The sequence below is a fragment of the Canis lupus genome, chromosome 12 (genome assembly GCF_003254725.2).
Source record: "Canis lupus dingo isolate Sandy chromosome 12, ASM325472v2, whole genome shotgun sequence".
Classification (NCBI taxonomy): domain Eukaryota; kingdom Metazoa; phylum Chordata; class Mammalia; order Carnivora; family Canidae; genus Canis; species Canis lupus.
Genome location: NC_064254.1, coordinates 24,972,038 through 24,997,098, shown reverse-complemented (window position 1 = coordinate 24,997,098; position 25,061 = coordinate 24,972,038). Strand labels below are relative to the sequence as shown.

The following is a 25,061-nucleotide window of genomic DNA, read 5'->3' as shown; positions in this document are numbered from 1 at the left end:
TCTCTGTGTCTCTCATGAATAAATAAAATCTTAAAAAAACAATAAACAAAAAACCAAACGAATAGGGCTTATCTGGTGAGATTTCTATACTCATAAAACTGAGAATTTGTGCTTGTCTCCTATTTTATTGATGTTTATTTAGTCCTTTAGATTTTGTGAAAACAGTTTTTAGGTTTTTAAATAATGGTTATATTTTCAACAGTTAGGTGTAATAGAAGACAAGACCCACAGCAGACCGGGGGTTCTAGCTCCAGATCTCCCATTTGCCAGCTGTGGTACTTCAGGTAAATCATACAGAATTGGATTTTTTTTTAACATAAAGTATGTGGCTTTGGATTTTTTTTAACATAAAGTATGGTGGTTGGATCATGAATGTAGACAGGAAAATGCTAGTGACCTCAACAGTCATTATTACAAATACAGTATCAGATTCTGTAAGTCCACAGTCACGGTTAGGCTCGTAAGCTTTAATGAGTTACTTGGCAGTCTGGTTCAAATACAAGTCCATCCCTTATAAGCAGTATGACCTTACATAGGTTGTTCAGCTTCTCTAAACTTTATTCGTTTAAAAAAAAAAAAGTTGTAGTATTATAGTGTGGATCAAAAGAGCTAATGTGGGGATGCCTGGGTGGCCCAGTGCTTGGGCGCTTGCCTTTGGCTCGGGTCGTGATCCCGGGATCGAGGATTGATACCCTGCGAGGAGCCAGCTTCTCCCTCTGCCTGTATCTCTGCCTCTCTCTCTGTGTCTCTCACAAATAAATAAATAAATCTTAAAAACAAAACAAAACACAAAACACAAAACAAAAAAAACCAACCTAATGTGGCCAAAGTACTTAGTGGCATGCTTGGTATGTGTGAAGGGTTCTACAGATGTTAGCTGACAATACTATATTAATTACTGGTAATATTATAGGGTATATTTTTCCTATGAAATATTTTATAATGTAAGAAATACTACTAATATATAACCAAATTAGAAAAATTATTTCATGAAAACTAGAAAAGATAAAAATGATTCTAAAACAGCACTGAATGGTAGCTGAACATCTTTTTTGGGGAGGGTCATGGATGGATCCCTTGGCAACCTAATAACAGACTCCAAAAAAAAAAAAAAAAAAAAAAGCAGATATATTTGCAGATAAAAATGTTTCAAGAAGTGCATGGACTTTCATGTCTATTCTTAGATGTCTGTCCTAGGTTAGGAAGCCATGATCAGGACCAGTGGTTACAAACAAGGGGGTAGAGGGGCTGAATTGCACCTGCAGACATGTTCTGTCAATGTGAATGCACCTAACGGATGTGATTTCATTAGCACACCATAATTCCTTCCATACTCTCATATTAATCTCAGCCACCTGTACTTTTTTTGGGTTAGCTGCCCTGACCGCTGTAGGCCTCTGAGTTTGTGACCCTTGCTCTACACCTTTCAGAAGCTACTAGTAGGACTTATACAGGCATACCTTGTTTTATTGCATTTCCCAGATACTTTTTACAAATTGGAGGTTTGTGGCATCCCTGCAGTTGAAGAAGTCTATAGGCACCATTTTTCTAATAGTATTGCTCACTTCATGTCTCTGTGTCACATTCTGGTAATTCTCACAATATTTCAAACTTTATTATTATTTTTTCTTATGGAGACCTTTAATGTTACTACTGTAATTGTGCTGGAAACCATGCCCATACAAGATGCCAAACTTAATTGATAACCAATGTTGTATGTGCTCTAACTCCTCCAATGACTAGCCATTCCCCCATCTTTCTCCCTTTCCTCTGGTCTCCCTATTCCCTGAGCTACAAGAATACTGAAATTAGGCCAATTAACCCCAGAACAGCCTCTAAGTGTTCAAGTGAAAGGAAGAGCTACACATCTGTCACTTTAAATCAAAGCTAGAAATGATCAAGCTTAGTGAGGAAGGTATGTTGAAAGCTGAGAGAGGCCAAAAGCTAGGCCTCTTTTGCCAAACACTCAAGTTTTGAATGCAAAGGAAAAGTTCCTGAAGGAAATGAAAACTGCTGTGCCAGTGAACACATGAATAAAAAAGCAAAACAGCCTGATTGCTGCTGATATGAGAAAGTTTTCCTGGTCTGGACAAAAGATCACACCAGCTACAATACTCCCTTAAGCCAAAGCTAATCCAGAACAAAGCCCTAACTCTTCAATTCTATGAAGGCTGAGACAGGTAAGGAAGCTAGAGAATAGTTTGAAGCTAACATAGGTTGTTTCATGAGGTTTGAGGAAAGAAGCTGTATACATAACATTGGAAATGAAAGATGAAGTAGCAGGTGAATGATGTAGAACCTGCAGCAAGTTATCCAGAAGATCTAGCCTAGAGAATTCCTAAAGGTGCTACACTAAACAACAAATTTTCAGTGTGGATGAAAGAGCCTTATCGTGGAAGAAGATGCCACCTAGGACTTTCACAGCTAGAAAGGAAAAGTCAATGCCTGCCTTCAAAGCTTTCAAGGACAGGCTGACTTTTTTTAGGGGCTAATGCAGCGGGTAGCTTTATGTTGAAGCCAATGCTGACCATTTTGAAAATCCTTGGAATAATCCTTGAGAATTATGCTAAATCTACTTTGCTTATCCTCTGTAAATGGAACAAAGCCTGGATGACAGCACGTATATTTACAACATGGTTGACTGAATGTTCTTTTTTTTTTTTTTGACTGAATGTTCTAAGCCCACTATTGACACCTACAACTCAGGAAAAAAAAAAATTCCTTTCAAAATATTACTGCTCACTGGGGGAACCTAGCTGGCTCGGTTGGTAGAGCATGCGACTCTTGACCTAGGGGTCATGAGTTCAAGCCCCTGTTGGGCATAGATTACTTAAAAATAAAACAAAACGAACAATATATATATATATATATATATATATATATATATATATATATATATATATATAAACTGCTCACTGACAAGGTACCTGGCCACCCAAGAGCTCTGATGGAGATGTACAACAAGATTAATGTTATTTTCATGTCTGCTAACACAACATCCATTCTGCAGCCCACAGATCAAGGAGTCATTTTGACTTTCAGGTTTTACTATTTAAGAAATACATTCTGTAATGCTATAGCTGCCATACACGGTGATTCTTCTGACGGATCTGTGCAAAGTAAATTAGAAACCTTCTGGAAAGGATTCACCATCCTAGATCCCACTAAGAACACCCGTGATTTGTGAGAAGAGGTAAAAATACCAACGTTAACAGGTTGGGCTGTTGGGAGAAGATAACCTAAGGGGTTAAGGACTTCAGTGGAGGAAGTAAATGCAGATGTAGAAATAACAACAGAACTAGAATTAGAAGTGGACCCTGGGGGCACCTGGGTGGCTCAGTGGTAGAGCATCTGCCTCGGGCTCAGGGTGTGATCCCAGGGTCCTGGGATCAAGTTCCACATCAGGCTCCCCGCAGGGAGCCTGCTTCTCCCTCTGCCTATGCCTCTGCCTTTCTCTCTGCCTCTCTCATGAGTAAATAAATAAAATCTTAAAAAAAAAAATAAAAAAAAAGTGGAGCCTGAGATGTGCCTGAGTTGCTACAAGTTCATGATAAAACTTGAACAAATGAGGAGCTGCTTCTTATGGACAAGCAGAGAGAGCAGCTTGAGATGGAATATACTCTTGGTGAAGACGCTGTGAAGACTGTTGAAATGACAACAAAGAATTCAGAACTTAGTTGAGGAAGGAGCAGCAGGGTTTGAGAGGGCTGACTCCAATTTTGAAAGAACCTCTACCATGGGCAAAATACTGTCAAACATCATTGCATGCTATAGAGAAATCATGCATGAAAGAGTCAGTCGATGTGGCAAACATCTTATTTTTAAAAATTGGTGTGGCTTCCCCAACCTTCAGCAATCACCATCCTGATCAGTCCACAGCCATCAACATGGAGGGAGGACCCTCCACCAGCAAAAAGACTGACTTCCTGAAAGCTCAGATGAGCAATAAAGTATTTTTAAATTAAGGTACGTACATTTGCTAGACATATGCTACTGCACACCTAACAGACTAGAGTGTAATGGAAATGTGACTGTTACATGCCCTGGGGAACCAAAAAATGCATTCCACTCATGTTATTGTTATGGTCTAGAACCGAAGCATTGTATCTTCACGGTATGGCTGTACTACAGAAGCATGCTGAAAGAGGCTCGCAAGATAAAAACCAGACATATTTCCCTGATTCCCTTGCAATTGGTGGTCCTACATGTAACAGGTTCTGCAGTAAATATGAGATTTGAGAAGTAAGAGTAACATAGAGGTGGTGGCCACAAGTAAAACAATCAGATTTTCTACAAGGAAGAAAGCAAAAGCCTCTGGTTTTTCTAGGCACCTGGGGCAAATAATCTAGATCTATTCCAAGAGTTGGCTAATTAAGGCCTAAATCTGGCCCACTATCTGTCTTTGTAAATAAAGTTCTACTGGAACACAGCCATGCTTGCTCATTTTTATACCATCTATGGCTGCTTTTGGCTACAAAAGCAGAGAAGAGCAGTTTTGACAGAGACCATATGGACAATAAAGTCTAAAATTTTTACAATCTGGCACTTTCCCGAAAAAGTTTACTGACCTTTGGTCTCATCTCTAGATGTGAAGTGGTGGGTGGCAGCTATAGTAAAGTAAGGTTTTCTCATTGTGTAGCTTCTCCTAGTTATAATGTTTCTGGTTTGGTAGCATCCTATTTTAATTCGCTGGCCCTTCTAGAAATTTTATAAGGTACCTAATACCATGTAATAAATCCCTTTCTGGTGAAAATAGCTGGAGTATTTTCTATTGCTGCAACTAAAATCCCTGAAAGAAACACAGAATAACAAAAAAACAAAGAATTAGGTCATAAAGTTTAAAAATGTACTTACATTATGTATCATCTCGAAGTACTTCTGACAGGCTACTTGGTAATGTGTCCCTTTTACTAAATCCAAAATCTAAAATGAATGGGAAAAAGAGAAAGCAAAATTAGAAACTAAGTTTCTCTAAACCATTGTAGCTCATGGTTGTTTTGGCCTTTGCATAATCTTTATTCTAGACAGGAAGTACACTAAATCATGGAACATGTTGTACTTCTGCAGCCTGGACACTGTGTGATAATTTTGACATTATACAGTAGCTGTTTAGGTCAGCATTAAACCACAGATGACAAGAGATAGTAAGTGATCTTTCTGACCTACCAACTATGAATTTCAATAACTTTACCTTGACAACAAGATGAAAATAGATCCCAGTATTATGACTTTGACAGTTATTGTCAGAACATCATATTGCAACATCTCTTCCAAAATTATAGATATAAATCTAGTAATCTAAATGACTGGTGCATAAAGCATATACTATTTTGATTATTTTTATTTTCCATATTACCAATTTATACAGATACAGCCTAAAGTACAGCTGTGTACCCATCAGGAAAATTTAATATAAGACCTTTGGACGAGTATCTTTGGAGAAGGAATGCTTTTACCTTTAATCAGATTTGTTCTTTTTTTGAAATGAAGTTATTTCTAGTAAAGCTCAGCAGAATATGAGAGTGAATAGTCTATTCTGGACACCTATTAGGAACATCATCCTATCTTTTGTAAATACAATTTGCTTTCCAATTCTACTTCATGTAATCTCTTCAGAGCGGTACAAACTTCTGTTCTTATCAGCCAAGTGCAATGCCAGCTGAAATTTGTAAAGTTTCATCACCCCCCACCTACCAAATAAATAAAATGTATATTTGGCCTGCTTATCAAATGCAGTAAAATGCTGGAATTAAGAGATAGCCTAAAATGAAGGGAAACAGAATTCTAGGGAAATGTTCATTTCTATCCCTTTTCAAAGGGCTGACCTTCCTGCAACAACAAGAAATGTACGTGAAGCCTCAAATTCCTGCTATCCTCATTATTGAATATAGCTTACATCTTTTGACAGATACACAAAATTATTACAGTTACAGAGTGAGCATCGTACAATCCTGACAAGAATGTGCTTAAAAGAACAGCTTTTCTCTGATTGTCTTATAGATTACATTTCTCAATTTCGGCTTTTTATTAAATCCTATATGAAAGGCCTATGTAAATGCCAATCAATCACAGCACCCAGGATCCTGCCTATTTGACCTGTCCATTGTTCTTGAATTATTAGATAGGAATGAAAAATAAATCAATTTAAAATAAATGGCTACAAATTTTTTAAAATGAAGAAAGCCACAAAGTTTTCAAAGTAATTCTAATACTCCAAGCTCATATTCTCCAAAGCCTTTACACACAGATATTCAAATTGTGTTGAGATGAACTTGCAATTGGTTATTGGCAAACAGCAGTGGTACCATGAAGGACCATCTGTGAATTGCAATTTTTAAGAAAAGACTTCAAACTCTAGTTAAGTTTAAATGATACCACAAATTACCTGAGGAGAAAATGAATTCACAGAAATAAACAAAAAGCTCAATTGTGTGGTGTATAATAAAGCTCTTTAATGTAAAAACAAAACAATGAATCCAACATCATATTCTCTGTATATACATATTCTTGATATATATATATTTAAATATAGAGGAACTTAAATACATATATTTAAACATGTTCCTTGCAAAGTAAACATAACATTATATACATATATTCTAATCTATATGTTTGGGAAACATGCTATAATGTTAATACTTATAAGAAACATTTAAAAACTGTTGGGGTGACTGGCTAACACCATTAGTAAAGTGTGCAACTCTTGATCATGAGTTCAAGCCCCATATTAATAAACACAAATTAAAAAATAAAAATAAAAAATATCTAGTTGGGCGACATACACATATGTAAAAATTTACTATGGAAAACTGACATATAAGCCACAGAATGTAAGAAAATCTTGGGTATTGTGAAATTTCAGGTTCCATCAAAATTAAATTTAGATTAATCACAGATCAATACCTCCTGCTCCCAGAGAAGGGTCTTCCTTAACCAAAATCATTTAATTTTCCTTTTCCCTTTTGCTTTATCTTTCTAGAATGAGGTTTTATTTGGAAATTTCTTACAAATCTAGAAATAAATCATTCAACCATCATCCATCTTTAAATAATCTTGCTGATAATGTTACAGCATACTTGAGGTAAATGAAAGTTTCTGAGCATATGTAATGGTATAATGGGGGAAAAAGACAATAGAGTGCTTTTCATTAGCTGGAAAAGCTATTCAAAGACAGACATATTTAGGCCTACAGAGAGGATCTAGGGAAAGAAGAAGAAAATCAAGTAAGGGAAATATAGGGACAATAAATGAACTAATAGAAAAAAATCCAAGAGAAAGACTACGTTGAGGAGATTAGGTATTACTGGCAGGTATTATCCTCATTCAGAGAGGAAGAAATATATCCTCTTAAAATAGGGGTGTCTATCTAATGAGTGCCATTTACTGTGAGAAGAATTTAAAAATCCTATGCAATTTATTATTTTGTTTTCCTTAAGAGGACTATGTGAAACATAACTCAAAAACTTCAATAGCTAATAAACATATGTACTTGAATTTAACATTATAATCAAGATCATAGAGATAAAGGAAGAGAAAAAAAAGGAAGAACAGGATCTTGTGGACCAATAAATGAAGTCTGGCTTTTTTCTCTGAGTAAAATGCAGAGCTACTACAATGTTCTTAGCATGGGAGTAACATGACCTAATATTCTGTCTACTATGCTGGGAAGGCTAGAGTAGGGATGCAAACAGGGAGTTCATTACAAGAATCCAGCAAATGAATGATGTTGGCTTAGGACAGGGTGATAAGAGTAGTGGTTAGAAGTGGTTGCATTCCCCACTTATTGGCTGTAACTGTTTTTGAAAAACAGCTGTTCTACACAAAAATGCTCAACCAAAACCTATTCCCTGATGCTTTAGAGTAGTTCAAGACCTGTCACTCAACCCCTCTCCTCTCCAACTGATTTCCTAAATAAATCTAAGTAGTTTAAAATCTCAGTAAAATGCAGTATGTAACAAACTATCATGTAAAATAAATGCAGAATACTAAAAATACCACTTACTAGTCACTAAACAATATGCTTCTTACACAATAGCCTGTGAGTAGGACATGTAAAATGTCTCAAAGGTTCAGCAACACCTTAGATGCACACCCCCTCCTCGGACTTCAAAATATTCAGCAAGCGATTCTGATGTTGTGTCATTTATATATGAAGTACAACTCAGGACTTTTCCTGCACCTAGTTTTCCTTAACTTTTCTGATATAAACCTCACTAGCAAATGCTATACTAAGATAGTATATAGGCATGTTGAGGATGGTACTGGTATAATTTGTTGATGGGTTGGATGACTCCAAGACAGGAAATACAAAGCTAAAAATCAAGAGAAAGAGAATTGAGGGATCAGCAATACACCCAAAATCAGTTTGTGAAATAGAAGCAAAAATAGAAACTTGGCAAAGAAACACCAAAATCCAAGGACAGATGCCTGAGATAGACCGTGGAAAAGAATTAGGGGTCAGGAGGTATGGTCTCACAATGTTTTACATATCCTTGGAAAGACTGCTTTTCTGAAGGTGGACCACTTGTGTGTTAATGGACAGATGCTGAAAATGCTCACTGCTAAGTCACTAAGGCTAGACAGGGATGGTTAAGCACTGATGGTTGACATGCAAGAGGATTGTGATTACTGAGCCATTCTTGTTCTTTGAAATTGGGTCTTAGCAATGGTTGGGTTCATTTAGAATTTATATTTTGTGTGTAGTCATAATTCAAGTAATCTTTTTTTTTTTTTTTAGAAGTGCTAAGTTTTAAAAGAAGAGCACATGTCCCAGGCCATTGGACCTATATGCTTGACTTGTAGCCAGACTACTGTGAACCCGAGAAAGATTTAGGGTTTAAAACCAAAAGTGGTGTGCTTTTCTTTGAAACTAAAATTTTTCTTTGATGTTTTCAAGAATGAAGAAATATTGGCTGTGGCAATATTTTATAATGTGTCAATTTTGAACTTATATACCTAACTTTGTTCTTGTTTATTTGTTAAAGATATGCTTTTGGGAGGCACCTGGGTGGCTCAGTGGTTGAGTGCCTACCTTCAGCTGAGGTTATGATCCTGGGGTCTTGGGATCGAGTCCCACATCAGGCTCCCTACAGGGAGTGTGCTTCTCCCACTGCCTGTGTCTTGCCTCTCTGTGTCTCTCATGAATAAATAAATAAAAATCATTAAAAAAAATGCTTTTGGGAGGGAGAGGCACATGGGGAGCTAGTTCATAATGTGCTTGTTTACATATATGTTTTTTTGTGTTGGAATATTTAAAAGACATTAAATTTTTTTTAAAGATTGTATTTATTTGAGAGAAGGAGAGAAAAGAGAGAGAGAGAAAGAGAGGGACAAGCAGATTCTACACTGATCACAGAGCCTGATACAGGGCTTGATCCCATGACCCTGAGATCATGACCTGAGCCAAAATCAAGAGTTAGGTGCTCAACTGACTGAGCCACCCAGGCACCCTGACAGTCAAATTTTTTAAAGAAAATAAAATTCTGTAGAGAAGCTAGAATGAACATGTAGTTAGGCAACAGTACTTATTGACAGTGTTTGTTTTGCCAGATAGATTCTCAAGATCAAACCACCATCCTCCTAAACTGGCCTCTCTGCTCACAAGCTCCACAAGGCTGGAGTTCAGCAGACACAGACTGGCCAAGGTCAGAAATAAAACAGGTGACGGAAACTCATCAAGAGGAAAAAATGTAAGGAGGAGACAAAAAGAAACAAACAGGAAAACAGGAAAATGAAAGGACCAGGTAGAAGAAAAATGTAGAAAGCCAAAGGGATGAGGTTAAATGAAACGGGAGTCCACAGCTTACTATTTTACATGGCCTATAAACATCAAAGTATAACCTACAGCTCACAAAAGGTGTTTCGTATTCCATTCTGGAAGAAAGAAGCACACCACAATTTCCTCTAATATATACCAAAATAAATGTCAATTCTGATGCCTAGGTTAGAAGTTCTTCTAACTCTGCTTTAGAAAAATATGATTGTTCAAATTGTTTGGTTATATCAAAAAAGGCTTATTTGAAAATAAAAATTTAAAGAAAAAAATTTCTACAAGATTTAAGACTATTGCTCAAATAGTAATTTGACTTTTTAAAAATTTTAATGCCAATATTTCCAGACCAAAGTATAAAATGTCAAGCATAACAATCCATTTATTGTTCTATTCTAGTTCATCAGTAATCAAAAGGCTAAGAAAAAATTAGGAGGCATAGTGATATCAAACTACTATATTTTGGTAACTAATATTCTTTAACTTTGCTCTCTGTATTTTTAATTATTTTTTACTGGCTGATTAAAGTCCACCAATGAAGAATATTAGATCTTCTTCTTCTTTTTTTTTTTTTTTAAACAGTGCACTTTGTCATCTTTACAAGAAATCATCTGTATTTGCTAAGTTTGGTTAAAGCATTAATAACACTTCATTTACTACTTTATTATCCTCAAAACAAATAACTGTTTTGGTTTTGAATGCTAATAAAGTAGCTAACCAAGATACCCCTGCAGTTGGAGGAAGAGGAGCAAATTGTTGATATTTTTCTTATCTGACTGGCAATATAGCTAGTTGACAAATATATGATACACAAAATACTGATGGGAAATCTATATTTACACACACACACACACACACCACTGGATAGAAATATAGATAACATTTTATAACTTTGAGCCACACTTCCTTCTCTCTTCCTAATGCTCTCTACTATTCCCTGCCATCCGCAGCTTCCTCTGTGCCTCTAGCTTCAGTGCCTGCCAACAAGGTCCAGATGATTCTCTGGCAGCAGAATGGAGCCACCTGCCTGTCCTTGGCTTCAGCAAGTGGAGTGCTGTATAGCTAGGTGTGCTGTACTCACCAATTAGACAGGCAGTTAATCTGTCTCTAATTCAAGGTCATATTCTGTCTTATTTAAAAGTGATAATGAGCTTGTTTCTTCCTTAAAAGCTCAACCTTTCACAAGCAGACTGGCTGATATTTTTCCACTTCATTTCTAACCGTCCTTTATTTCAAGGGTGAAAGAAAATGTGGCAGAGATGCAGAGTCTGGAACACTTTTGAACATATTACTTTGCTCCTGTTTCTCACACACTCAGCATAGCTTAGCCAGCCACCACCTTACAACTCTGCTGTGACCTTCATTTACTGGCAGATCAGGGGCAAGTTTCCCTCTCTTGAAGATGTACTTTCATTCGTTTAAAACATTACATGCCAAGAAGTTTTCTGACTCATTCTTCATTTTCTATAAACATAGTTATCTGACTGAATCGATTCTACCTCCAAATGTCTCTAAAAACATACTTTTTCTTCCCCATTGTTCAGGTCCTAATCGCTCTCTTTTTTACTGTAAAGCTTCATGACTTATTCTTTCTTCACTCAAGACAGCTTTCAAACTGCCACCACAGTAACTTTTCTGAAATCAAATCTAATTCTGACACTGCTGGCTCCTACCCGAAAATGGGTAGCAAACTTCATCATCATCTAAAAGGCCTTGTTCATCAGGCCCCAAGTCTCCGTCTCTGGGACTCTTTCCTGCCCTGCCCTGCCTGGCCACTGGGCTCCTTACACTCTGGTCCAGGTTCTCCCACACTGTATCATTTGGAATTTTAGCTCTGAAAATCCTAGTGACTCAGAGTTTTCTCATCTAATGCATTTTTTTTGGTTTAGTTCAATCCAGAATTATCTAGGTTTCTTTTACAGCAGGATTTATCAGGATGATGTTTCTCAAACTTTTGTCTCCAGAACGTGTTTCTATACTTCTCCCAGGACTAGAGTTCCCCGAAACACACCCTGACAACCTTGTCTACACACACCTCCTCTAAGTCTTATCCTATTTCCTCGTCTAGTTTCCTTTCACCACACCTAATTTGTTCACGGTCTGTCTCCCCAACTAGAATATTAGCTCCATAAAGGCAGAGGTCTTGTGGCTTACATAGCAACTGGAATACAGTCATCATCTTGTTTTTTGTTGATGTTGAATGAATGCTGTTCCTTTTGCCTCATAAGCCTTGCTTCCCTCTCCTGGGGAAACTCCTACTCAACTTTCAAACACAATCCAATGATCACTTCCTACAGGAAGCATTCCCAGAGATCACACCTCTTCCTCAGCAGTTCTTAGCCCTCTGATTCTACAGCTAGCACTTTTTTTTTCTTTTTTTACAGCTAGCACTTTAAGTGTATTTTTATTAAAGCACTTATCATACTTCATTATATACTGAATTATGCCTTTTGGCTCCACTAGACTAAAAGCTCTTAAACAGTTTCTTAATCATTCTATTTCCAGATTTGAACATATTGAAAACTCAGTGATATGTCAAGTGCTCAGTAAATGTTTATTGAAAAAAGAAATCCTTCCTCACCAAAACAACTTACTTTTATTTAAATCAGTCTTAGAGCACTTTTACTAGAACCTTTTCAATTAATTGCTTTTCACTTCTTTCTTTCTTTTTTGAGGGGGCAGTGAGGGGAGTGTAGTACCATAGGAAAAAAAAATTACTGATTTAGTTTCCACAAGGCATTAAGAAAGCTTGAGAGGTTTCTCTAGTCACATCTGAAGACTTTTTGGAGGAGAGAATGAAAATAATCTATCACATTAACTTGAATCCAAATGCAGAAATCTGCCATTGCTATATATAGTTCTACACATGCAGGCAAACACTAATATATGCAAACACAGAGCAGCCTCTGCCAACACCTTCCAGACAAGCTTTCAGACCATGCACTGATTTGAGTCATTCATCCAGCCCACATTCATTAAACTCTTATAATGAACTCTAGGCATGGTGGTCAGGGGCTGGTTTTATTCAGATGAAAGATACCATTTCTGCCTTCAGGAAAGATAAAGCCTCAATGAGTCCAGACGGGAGGACAGACAAGAAGACAAACAGGATGTTACAGGGGAAGGGGAGGAAAAGTGCTCAAAGCTTTCAGGGGATGACTCAATTGAGCCAAACTGTAATAAATGAGTAAAAATAATCAAGATAAAGAAAGGGGTAGGATAAACCAGACACCGGAAATAACATGCAAAGGAAGCACAGAAACTTGACAGCAAGGTGTTTGAGGATGGCCAGAAATTAAACTATATTAGAAAAGATAACTTTGGCATAGTGTGAAGGACTCTTAGGGGGAAAAAGGACGGAAAACAGGACATCCTAGGTTATGGAAGACAGGGAGAAGAAAGAAAATAGATTTAAGAACACTCAAACCAGGAAAGAATCCTGAATATTTTCCTGATTTCTGGCTTGAACTTTTAGTGTTTCATCCACACTTCCTGGAGACTGTATGGTAGACTCAGTGGTATGCTGTTCACATTCCCTCCTCCTCAGAACAAACACATTTCTCCAGGGTCAGAGTGTTGACGACTGATAGCTTGCAGCAGAAGTCCCCTCGCTTGAAGAAAGCCATTTTGTTCCAGATGCTGTTCCTTTCTGAAGAGCAGCCTAATCCAATGACTGGTTGATGCAGTGGTATAAAGGCCAAGAGCCCTTGCTCCAACTAGAGACAACTCTATGGGGTCATTCTGGCTTCTGAGTTCCCTGAAAGATCAGCTAAAGACAAACTTTTCTTTCTGCCCAATCTTGCCTTCTTCACTCCCTGACAGATATTGATCCTGAGAGTCCTCCCCAATGAAAACCCTGCACATACAAATCACCACAGTGAACCAAATCTGTAACATAGTCCAATTATTTTTTGCCTGTTAGTTTTTGCAGGGAGAGGGATGGAAAAAAGCGTGAATAATGATCGTGACCATAAGCTACTATCTATCAGATATTGTTCTAGTTTTTTTTACTGATCAGCTCTCTAAATGTCTTCATGTACATATGCAAACACATTAGAAAAAAGGATGCTGATAGCTTTTTTTAGATCTTTGAGAAGCCTTAGAGAATCTGATTAAAATGTGAACCTCCTCAGTTGGAAAATGTACTATGCCACAATTCATAAATCCTGAAATATTCTCACAAATCAGCCAACTACTAAATAGAAGTGAGGCTTTCTGGAAGGTGTATGACACTCAAATTTGATAATCATATTGTATTTCTTCCTATCATGTTTTTTTCCACAATATAAAAATGCTAATATTGAACATTTCTCTTTGTCTTTTAACTTACTATATTTGAATAAAAGTTTGAATCATTAATTATAGGTACCAAAAAAAGCATTCTTGAGAAGCTATTTAAACTGCCACCTAAAATACTGAATTCCTTTTTTTTTTTTTTAAATTTTTATTTATTTATGATAGTCACAGAGAGAGAGAGAGAGAGGCAGAGACACAGGCAGAGGAAGAAGCAGGCTCCATGCACCGGGAGCCCGATGTGGGATTCGATCCCGGGTCTCCAGGATCACGCCCTGGGCCAAAGGCAGGCGCCAAACCACTGCGCCACCCAGGGATCCCTGAATTCCTTAGTTCAGTTTAATACCAACATTTGGATTAAAGAATTTAAGCTTTAAAGGAATATCAACTAAGTGAGCTTGGAATTAAGGTGAGGAAGGAAAAGAGAAGAAAGAGGAAAGGGAAGAAGGGAGAAGTGAGAACACATAAGTAAAATCTGCTTAGAGACTGGAGAAAAGTACTGCTAAACATTCAATCCTGTAATTTGCTTACCCATTAAAACTGTGCTTGTGTTGTGCCTAATATAATTGCAAACCAGTTCAGAATCTCTATGTCCTATGATCTTTATGGAAATGATGAAAAATATTTATACTAATTTAGTATAGTAACTTTCAAATATCGTGCTTGTAAAAAATGTATTATATCAGCTGTTAAAATAGAAATAGAAAATAAATCTGTCACTTAAAGGTTTTTTTCAAGGACTAGAGGATGAAGAGAGAAATACATGTAAATTTGCATATATGCAAGAACTTACATACAAACACACAAATACATTTATGCATATATACATATATGGATATACATACATATATATGTATATATACATTTAGAAACAGAAACCAACATGAACTACATTGTCAACTGGTGGAAAACAATACCAAACAGTTTGAAATGGCTTAAAGCTAAAATTGACTAAGAATCTGTAACACTTCCCCCCTTTCCATTAAGGAAAGGGGGGAAGGCTCTGAGTGAACATTCTATAAAACTGATCATGAAATAGAATTAAGCTAGGAGAACAGTTATATCTATAGAGAGAATGGATTTTTTTCGTATGGTTTTTTATTGGAGTTCGATCTGCCAACATCTAGTATAACACACAGTGCTCATCCCGTCAAGTGCCTCCCTCAATGCCCATCACCCTAGTCACCCCATCCCCCCACCCACCTCCCCTTCCACTACCCCTTGTTCATTTCCCAGAGTTAGGAGTCTCTCATGTTCTGTCACCTGCTCTGATATTTCCCACTCATTTGAGAGACTAGATTTTATTACAAGAATCATAAGTGACCATATCAAATTCTACTGAATGAAATGCCTCTATAGATATAATTGCTCACATCACAAACAAATGAAATAATTAAAGAAAAAGAAATAATATATAAACAGTATTAAATTTCTTTTTAAGAAAAACTATGTTTTATATTTTAATAAAAGTAAACTTCAATAGGTTTTGTTAACAATGGCAAATTATTTGACTTTAAAGTGATTTTTCTTTGAAACACTTGAACAAAATTAATCTTCAAATGACCATTTATTTTCAATCTATAGGAAGAATATACACAGAAATACATTTAGATATTCAGTGATTTTTATGATAAAGCCAAAAATATAACTACATCCTCCTGACACCATGTCTAATGCTCAACTTCCAAATTTTTCCTTAATGCAGTTGTAAGATTTACCAAGAACAATGTATGCATTTCCAACTACAAAAAAGCAAAGCTAAGCGCAGCAACATAAGTACTGTTCTCATAAATCAGAAGAGATGTTCCTAGAGATGAAATAGAGGAGCTACTCTTAAAAGCAGTTACTGTTCATAAAGTAATGGACAGACTGAATACTATCTATTGACAAGTACTCCTAACCTAAGAAAATCATAGGAGTTTTAGGTAGTTCAGATTTATGTGAACACTGAGTAAGCAGTCATTGAGGTTTATCTTTGCTATAAAATCTTCTTGACATAGTGTTACTTCTGTCTCTTAAACTGTCCATTTTGAAAGATTTCTTCATTAAAAGGCATTTGCCAGTTTTAGATTTAATATGGTCACTAACTTCTTGAGAACTCTTGTACTAGGAAAAAGAAAGGTTAACCAATCTCTCAAAAAGTAAAAAAAAAAAACAAAAAACAAAAAACAAACAAAAAAAAAAACAAAAAAAAAACCACAACCAAAACACACACACACACATTTGTACATACTTCATTATTTTAATATCATTATTAAGTTTCTTGAAAGCACCAATTAGATTTACTTTTAAAATAATTAGGGGGATCCCTGGGTGGCTCAGCGGTTTTGCGCCTGCCTTTGGCCCAGGCGCGATCCTGGAGTCCCGGGATCGGGTCCCGCGTTGGGCTCCTGGCATGGAGCCTGCTTCTCCCTCTGCCTGTGTCTCTGCCTCTCTCTCTCTCTCTCTCTCTCTCTCTCATAAATAAATAAAAAATAAAATAAAATAATAAAATAAAATAATTAATGGTTATGCTGAGGAAAACTAAAACAATTTTCTTCCTCTCTTAAAAAAACCCAAAACCTGAAATGAGAAAAAAGTTTCAAAAACATTAGTGCAGAAGTATATTTGTAAATAATGCATCATTTCAATTAAAAAACTTGAAAAATAAGTAGCCTTACATGAGTCAACATGTAAGAGGACCTACTGAATGTAAAAGGTCAAACACAATTGTATGCTAGAAGCAAATATTAAAAGATGATATAGAAATAGAACTTAATCACTCAATACTTAATAGTCCCAAGGGCTATATAGTCCTATGTAACTATTTAGAGCAGCATTCTCCAACAGAAATATAATGAATGACATCTGTAATTTTAAACTTCTAGCTACAGTTAAAAAGGTAAAAAGAAACAAATGAAATTTATTTTGACAACTTATTTCACTCAATTTTGTTTATTGTCATTTCAACATGTAATCAATACAAAAATATTAATACTTTATAATGCTCTTTTTTCACTTAAATTTTTGGAAAGGTATATATTTTACACTTACAAGTGAGGTACTAGGGCTGACTCAAATTGGCTTCTGGGAATTGACTGCGCATTATCACTTCACAAGTCAGGGTTTTAAAGCACTTTGGTAGTTTAAAATTGGCCACAGCAGGAGAACTTACATTAAGGGAAATCAGCAAATGCCATAAATCAAGGCTCCCCCCAACCTATACCGAGAGCTGGTTTACCAATACACCACTGACTTTAGCACATCTCAGTTTGGACTCAGCCACACTGTAAATGCTCAACAGTCATCACAGAGATTCTTGGATTGAGATGGAGGAGTAGGAGGATACTAAGCTCACCTCATCCCACAAACACACCAAAACTACAACTACATATAGAACAACTCTCTCTCACAACTCAATGAATAGCAGAATAGTTCTTCCACAACTAAAGATATAAGGAAAAGCCACACTGAGATGGTTAGGGGAGACAAAGGCACAGTCTGGTCCGGACAGACACCCTTGGTGCAGCAACATACAAGTGGGAAAGAGATCACAAATGCAAAGGTCCCTGAGGAGTGAGGGCTTTAAGTTCCACGTTGGTTACTCCAGCCCTGAGGACAAGAACTGTAAAGACAAGCCCCCATAACTTTGGGCTTTGAAAATCAGTGGGACTTAACTCTGGGAGAGTCAGGCGGTTATAGGAATATAAAAGTGTGCAAAATCACTTGCTCCACAACCCAGCACAGAGGCAACAATCTGAAAAGCACTCTGGCATACATGAAGGAGATTTACTATTTTGGACATGTACCACAAGTAAAGGAATCTATATGAGGTTTATCTGGGATTGGTAATGCTGATGGGCACCATTTCTGGTACTCTGATCAATGTTGCTCACTGCTTTCCCAGCCCCAGCATTACCCTGCAAACCTGCCCACCCTAACAGATGCACCAACAAAGTGGCTCCCACCCCATCACACCTAGTGTCAGCCTGTAAGGAGTTCCCGCTCTAGGTAGCTGCCCCAACCAACAGCATGCCTGCAGAAGTCATGACCCAGCTACAACAGGAGGGTACACGCAGCCACACAGGGCATACCCCTGGTGTACATGCTTCTGGTAACTGGGGTGATTGTGCTTATAGGCCCTAAAGGATACCTTCCACATAAGGCTACTCCTTCAAGAATGACAGATGCAGCTGATCTACCTAATACACTGAAACACAGAGAGGAGACAGAACAATATGTTCCAAACAAAAGAACAAGATAAAACCTTAAAAAAGAACAACAGGGGATTCCTGGGTGGCGCAGCGGTTTGGCGCCTGCCTTTGGCCCAGGGCGCGATCCTGGAGACCCGGGATCGAATCCCACGTCAGGCTGCCGGTGCATGGAGCCTGCTTCTCCCTCTGCCTGTGCCTCTGCCTCTCTCTCTCTCTGTGTGACTATCATAAAAATAAAAAATAAAAAAAAAAAGAACAACAAAAAAGAGGAGATAAGCAATCTACTACCTGATAAAGAGTGCAAAATAATGGTCATAAAGATGCTCACTCTACCAATAATAGATAAACACAGTGACAACTTCAACAAAGAAAGAAAAAAAATCAGAGCTGAAGACCATAATAGCTGAAATGTAAAGTACAGTAGAGGAGATTAACAGAAGATTTCAGGTTGCAGAACAGATCAGCAACCTTAAAAAGGGTAGTGGAAATCAACCAAGCTGAATAGCAAAAAGGATAAAACATTTAAAAAAAAATGAAGATAATTTCAGGGACCTCTGGGACATTTAGTGTACTAACATTTATATAGGGGTCCAAAATGGAAGAGAAAGGAGAATATTTATTTGAAGAAATAATAGCTGAAAACTGCCCTAAACTGGAGAAGGAAACAAACGTCTAGGTCCAGGAAGCATAGAGAGCCCCAAATAGGATGAATTTTGTGTCACATCAAGACACAAAATTCTTAAAATGTCAAAAATTAAAGATAGAATTTTGAAAGCAGCAAGAGAAAAACAACTAGTTATATATCAGAAAACCCCCATAAGCCTATCTACTGATTTTTCAGCAACAACTTTGCAGGCCAGAAGGGGGTTACATGATATGTTCAAAGTGCTAAAAGGAAAAAAAGCATAAAACCTGTAATGAAGAATATGCTACTTGGCAAAGTTATGTTTCAAAATTATAACAGAAACTTTTCCAGACAAAAGATAAAGGAGTTCATCATCATAAACCAGTCTTACAAGAAATGTTAAAGGGACCTCTTTAAGAAAAGGCATAACTAGAAGAAACTTAGAAAAAATCTCACTGGAAAAGCAAATGCATTAAAGGTAGTTGATATGTAAGTTAAAAAACAAAAACAGTAAAATCACTATATCTATAACAATTACTTAAGGAAAACACAAAATAAAAAGTTGTAAGATAAGACTTCAAAAACATGCAACAAGGAGATGGGGGAATGTAGTGTTTTTAAAAATGTGTTTGAACTTAAGCAACTATCAACTTAAAACAGATTGCTAAATACACTGGTTGTTATATATGAACCACATACCAAAAACCACAAACCAAAACCACAAACTAAAAACTGTAGTCCTTATACAGTTCCTTGGAGCTCCTTTCTATCTGCTAAACTGGATGCTGCCCAATTCATCAATCATTGAATAAAGGCAGTAAGATCTTTAAAATGTATTTGGTTGATATTTGTTCAACAGGGTGATGGCAGCAGTGAGACCCAGGGACTTCTTGATGGCTTTGGGAACAAGAAACACAAATGCTGATACCCATAAACCCTGTGACTTCTTGGTCTTTCTCACTGTTTCTGCAGGACGTGGTTAAGTTCCTCTTGATTTTGAGCTCCATTCTCTTTGTTTTGAGCTCCTGATCTAATTGGCTTTCCAGCCCAGAACTAATGGGTCAATCTAGACTCACAGGAGGCTCTAACAGAGAGCCAGTCCTTAGCCCTTGGTTAGTCCACCGTCCCAGTCAAGGACTTAGCAGGTCAGCTTGAGTTAGCAGACAGTTAGATCTAAAACCTGAGTCCTGGGACGCCTGGGTGGCTCAGGGGTTAAGCATTTGCCTTTGGTCCAAGGCATGATCCTGGAGTCCCAGGACCAAGTCTCACATCGGGCTCTCTGCATGGAGCCTGCTTATCTCTCTGCCAATGTTTCTGCCTCACTCTCTGTGTCTCTCATGAATAAATAAATGAAATCTTTAAACAAAACAAAACAAAACCTGAGTCCCTAGCCCTTGCTTTAGGCCAAAGTCCCCATTTACTGGGGTACGATGGTTCAGTCTGTAGTTCCACTTTGGAAACTGCTAGTGGTGCACTTCGAAGGACTTCTCTTAGCCAGTCCATGGTAGCCAGTCCATGGTACTATCTCTTTGGTTACTGCTAATGTCCACAGTTCCATTTCTCTGGTTACTATCGGTTTCTGTTAATGCGCATAAGAGGTAAAATGATTTAATGGAAGTCACAGAAGCCAAAGCCACAAAACTGGTGGGTACAGATCAAGTACCTAAAAGCTCTTAGTCCTCACCACCTAACTCTAAGACTTCCATGCTAGGATAAACTGGTCATGGAATGGCTTAGACTGACACTAGGTCACCTGCCAACTCAAAAAAATTTCTATACAACAAGATACATTATAAAAAAGCAAAAATCTCCAAGCCAGCAGCATGCTGCTCTAAGGTATTAACTTGGCTTCAAGGAACTTAAGGCTTACCTATAGAAATGGGATCCTCATATTTCAAAAAATTGAGTATACTACCATCTGGCACAACCGCTTATTTTATACCTAAAAAGTGGTCTCAGAAGCTGTAGATATCTATAAAAATGGCAAAATCTTACTAAGACAGACAATCGAGAATTAAAACACCTTTATGGAGAACAGTTGAATAGGTCATATTGCTCTTTTAAGAAGTGCATTTGAAAGTAAGGGTTCCCAAATCAAACAAATAGAATAGGACACGTATTTTAATTGGTATGCAGAAACCTTTAAAAGGCTCCCAGATTCCAAAAGAGCTTCACTGAAGAATTCAAAGCAAAAGGCTAAAAAATTAAAGATCATAAGAAGCTTAAAAGACTAAGACTGAAGCAAGTTCTACTACTCCCCTTGATCCTCCTTTACCTGAGTATTCAGAATCTACTAATCCTAATCCTCTACCTGAACTGCCTTTCCATTCTGAAAAGACAGGTAATAGGACTGCAATCAAAAGTCTACCACACTGGTGACTTTACTGATGCATTCATATTTACTTTCAAAGTCAGGCCCCCATATGGGTCCCTCTCAGAGTTGACAGGACTCCAAGGGATTCTCTGGCAAACTGCTACCAGTTATCCCCTTAAATATCTAGGGAGAAACTAAAATTAAAATTAGTGGAAAACCATGCCAAATCCTGGTAGATACTGGACCTGCCCTCCAAAGCCCATTCACTCTGTAACCTACAGATGGGATTCTGGGAAAACTGGCAAAAGCCAGTGAAGGGTAAAATCTTAACTAAAGTCAGCATTCCTGGATCTCTATCCAGTTGAAAGAAGGAGGTAAAATTTCACATTGTCTCTTTTCCAAATCTGGACGCACTGGTTATTAATCCCTTCTCTCTCACAGATAACTACTGCCTTCTCGTATGTCTCATTTTGTGTCCTGAGGACTTGTTAGCAAGTTAGGTTAGGGGCCTCAAAAATATGGTACAACAGAAATGATGGTTTCACTCTATTTGCAGTTTGGGCCCTACCATTTCCAGGCTCTGAAAGGAATTATAGAAGTCATTCTCTCTTTGGACTATCTTTGGGAATGGTTCTGGGTCCTGAGTCATATCCTTTGTATCCTCTTTGGGGACATGCCATCCATTCACAGAGTTGTTTATACTGCCAGAAGTATTTACTGTTTGTCCCAGCTACAACTCAACAAGATTTTGAAAGGATTTTTTAAAGTAGCTCTACTGAAAGAAATTGGGCAAACTGGAAAGCTAACTTTCAGAGCCTGACAAGAACTTTCTTTTTAGGTCTTGTCACCTAAGCTAAACACACCCAGAAGGAAAGACAAATATTCCAAAGACAAGACTCTAAATCTAGAATATAAAAATCTTTTGATTTCCATCTTCACTGAAGATCTTCTCCCTGATATAAACAAGCAAATTGAAGATAATGTAGTTGTATGGTCGTTAAGGCCTTTGAAATCAGTTAGGCTGCTACCCAATTCACTGAAGAATTAAGAACAACTAACTGTTCCTGTCTTACAAAATGGTTCTTTACAAGAACAGAAAATGAAGTTCTAGAAGCAATTCAAAGCTCATCTATCTTTTTTTTTTTTTTCATCTATCCTTTTTATCAATTCTACAACCTTCCCTATTCATCTCAGAAGACTGGTAAGTATTGTAAAATTTGAATTCAGGAAAAAAAAAAGCTCTTGTGAGGGACATTCATTCCTTCCCTAGGTCCCTGAATTGCAAATGTTCTATCGGTTCTTCTCCAGTAACTCTTACAGAGGCCTCTCTTCAAAATGCAAACTTCAGGGAGGAATTCTTATCAGAAGATAAAAAAGGAGTAGGGGAGAGTACTGTTTGAAAATTAAGCCTATGAAAATCCTAATATCACAGATATTAGTAAAAGCGCTTTAGGCATCTGAGCAGGTAACCTTAACTTACACCTTCAGCCAGAAATATAATTTGGATCCAACTGCTCTTTTATAAACTAGTGAGTTCTGCATTATCATACCTGACTCATGTCTAACATTTTAGAACAATAGCAATAAGGAATTTGTTTGCATCTATTTACGTTGTTCATGTGTGTTTATATATAAATGTTGTAGTTACGTCATATTTTTCTACCACTGGATGGTACTGCCAAAATTAATTTGTAAAAGAGTTCTATTCAAATGGCGTTAAAAAAAAGTGCCTATCAAATGTTAAACTAATTTGGTTAGATATGTTCAATTATGTGGAAAGCATTATCAAATAAGAAGTGATATTAAAAATATCAGTTACTATTTCTATGGATGGAAGGTATTCATATGTACTCTAGAAACTGGATGAAATTCCTAGAAATCTGATATGTCCTGGTATAATGTTATCAGTAATAATTTTAGCCATTTTCTTAAAATGTTGTATATCACAGAAATAACCAAATTTCCCAGTTAATTACATGAAATAAACTCTCATTGGATCTTATAAAGATTTCTTTTACAAGGTATTGAGTCTTGGCTGCATATTTCACAGCTGAAAAAGGTCCCACATGACATCTGATCCTGTGCAAATGCTAGACATCAAAATCAAATTGATTAGGAAAAGAAATAGCCAACATTAGATTGCTTCCACCTAAGACATCAGATGAAGAAGGTTTCTTTGCATTCCTCCTTCCCTCTGACCATTCTTTCTCTGAATTCTCTGGCTTCCAATAAGATCAAATAAGGCTATAATCAGGAATCTCTTTTTAACTCAAAGGTATTGTAGAATCTGCTGCTAAAGTAATAGCTGCCTAACAAAAAATCTAGACTCTACGGCCCAAGTTGCTCTTGATAATAGGATAGCTCTTGATTATCTTTTAGCATACAAAGAGGTGTTTGTGCTGCAGCCAACACCAATTGCTTTACTTGGATTGATAGTTCTGGGGAGGCTGAGATTGTGCCACATTAGATCACTGAACAAGCCAGATGGCTTAACAAAGTAAGTCCTTCAATGTGGGTTTTCTTTGACTTATTTGATTTTGATTGCTTTGGGTCCTGGGGATCATGGCTCTGATATGAACCCCAAACATCAGGAATTATGTTGTTTTAAATAATCATGGTACTCTCCCTGGTGCACAATGTCCTCTTAAAAGCTTTAAATGCAGGTTCATTGCCACTAACCAGCAAGCAAATGATCCCCTTAAGGGTAGAATGTCAGAAAAGGAATGAAGAGAATGATCAATGTAAAGAATGTAAACCCAATATTGTGACTAGGAAGTTCCATAAAGAGATTCAACAAAGAGACGACACGAATGGTAAATAGCACACAGAGATTCTGCAAAAAGCCCTTGAGAACTTCAGAGTGGTAGCTGAAAGTAATGGTAATACCTTCGATTTTGACCACATCTCTCAGGCTGAAAGTCTGATCAAAGGGGTGAATTATTATTAACAAGACAACAGGACCATAACAAAGTCACGTTTGCTAAGCCCCATCTAACCAAATTGAAACTTTACTTAATTACAGATTCAGCTCTCCCAGAAATGGGATCTGAAACCATTCAATCAGGAATCTCTAAATAGCACCTGATCTGCCTGACAGACTCCTGCCATCCTCTAAAGGAAAATGACCTTGCAATAACAAATCCACTTTTTTGGTCTGCTATAAACTTCCTTGTTCCACTCCCTTCAGACTATAGTCTTTTATTTGCACAGCGCCAAGAAACTCACTTCTATTTCCTAGATTGTATGCTGACTGATTTGTGAATTACTGAATAAAGACATTAAGAACTTTAAAATTTATTCAGTTGAATTGCTTTTTTTAAAAAAAAAAAAGCTAAAAAACCTAAAAGAAACGTAAAGTTTAAAACCCGGAAGTGTCTTCTGAAGTACTAATTTATCAGCCATTGTTATAAGTAATGGAGAGATAAACAAAGATGGACAAATTATTGCTCTTATGGAGTTTATGCTCATAGAAAAAAAACAAACAAGTAATAATGAACATTTACCTAATGATGTTGCTGTGAAGAAAATAGAATAAGATACTATTATAAAACACTTGGTAAGTCCCCAAAGTGGTTACTGCCTGAAAGCATCAAGTAGGTAGCCTCGACTGGAAGTGATACCCCTAAAAAGTGGCTTCTGCTAAGGGGAGAGAGTATTCAGCATCACCCACAAGCACACCTGAAATAGTTGGAGCCAGACCTCACAGTCCAGCTGTGACCACAGGCATTACTGCAGCAGCTGAAGCCTTATATAAAGTTAACTGGAAGAATAAAAGACAAAAGTAGTAAAAATCAACTATATCTTCAATGATTAGTTAACAAATACACACACAAAAAAAGATGTAAGATATCTTTACACATATCTATA

General features: G+C 37.1%; 1 protein-coding gene across 1 annotated transcript in view; it reads right to left on the bottom strand.

The window, feature by feature from the left end:
- PRIM2 (DNA primase subunit 2) overlaps positions 1 to 25,061 on the bottom strand; it is a 307,896-nt gene that overhangs the window by 7,577 nt on the left and 275,258 nt on the right. The window contains exon 13 of the mRNA XM_025419133.2: positions 4,855 to 4,923. Coding sequence (XP_025274918.1) covers positions 4,855 to 4,923 — 69 coding nt within the window. The remainder of the gene's footprint in view (positions 1 to 4,854; positions 4,924 to 25,061) is intronic.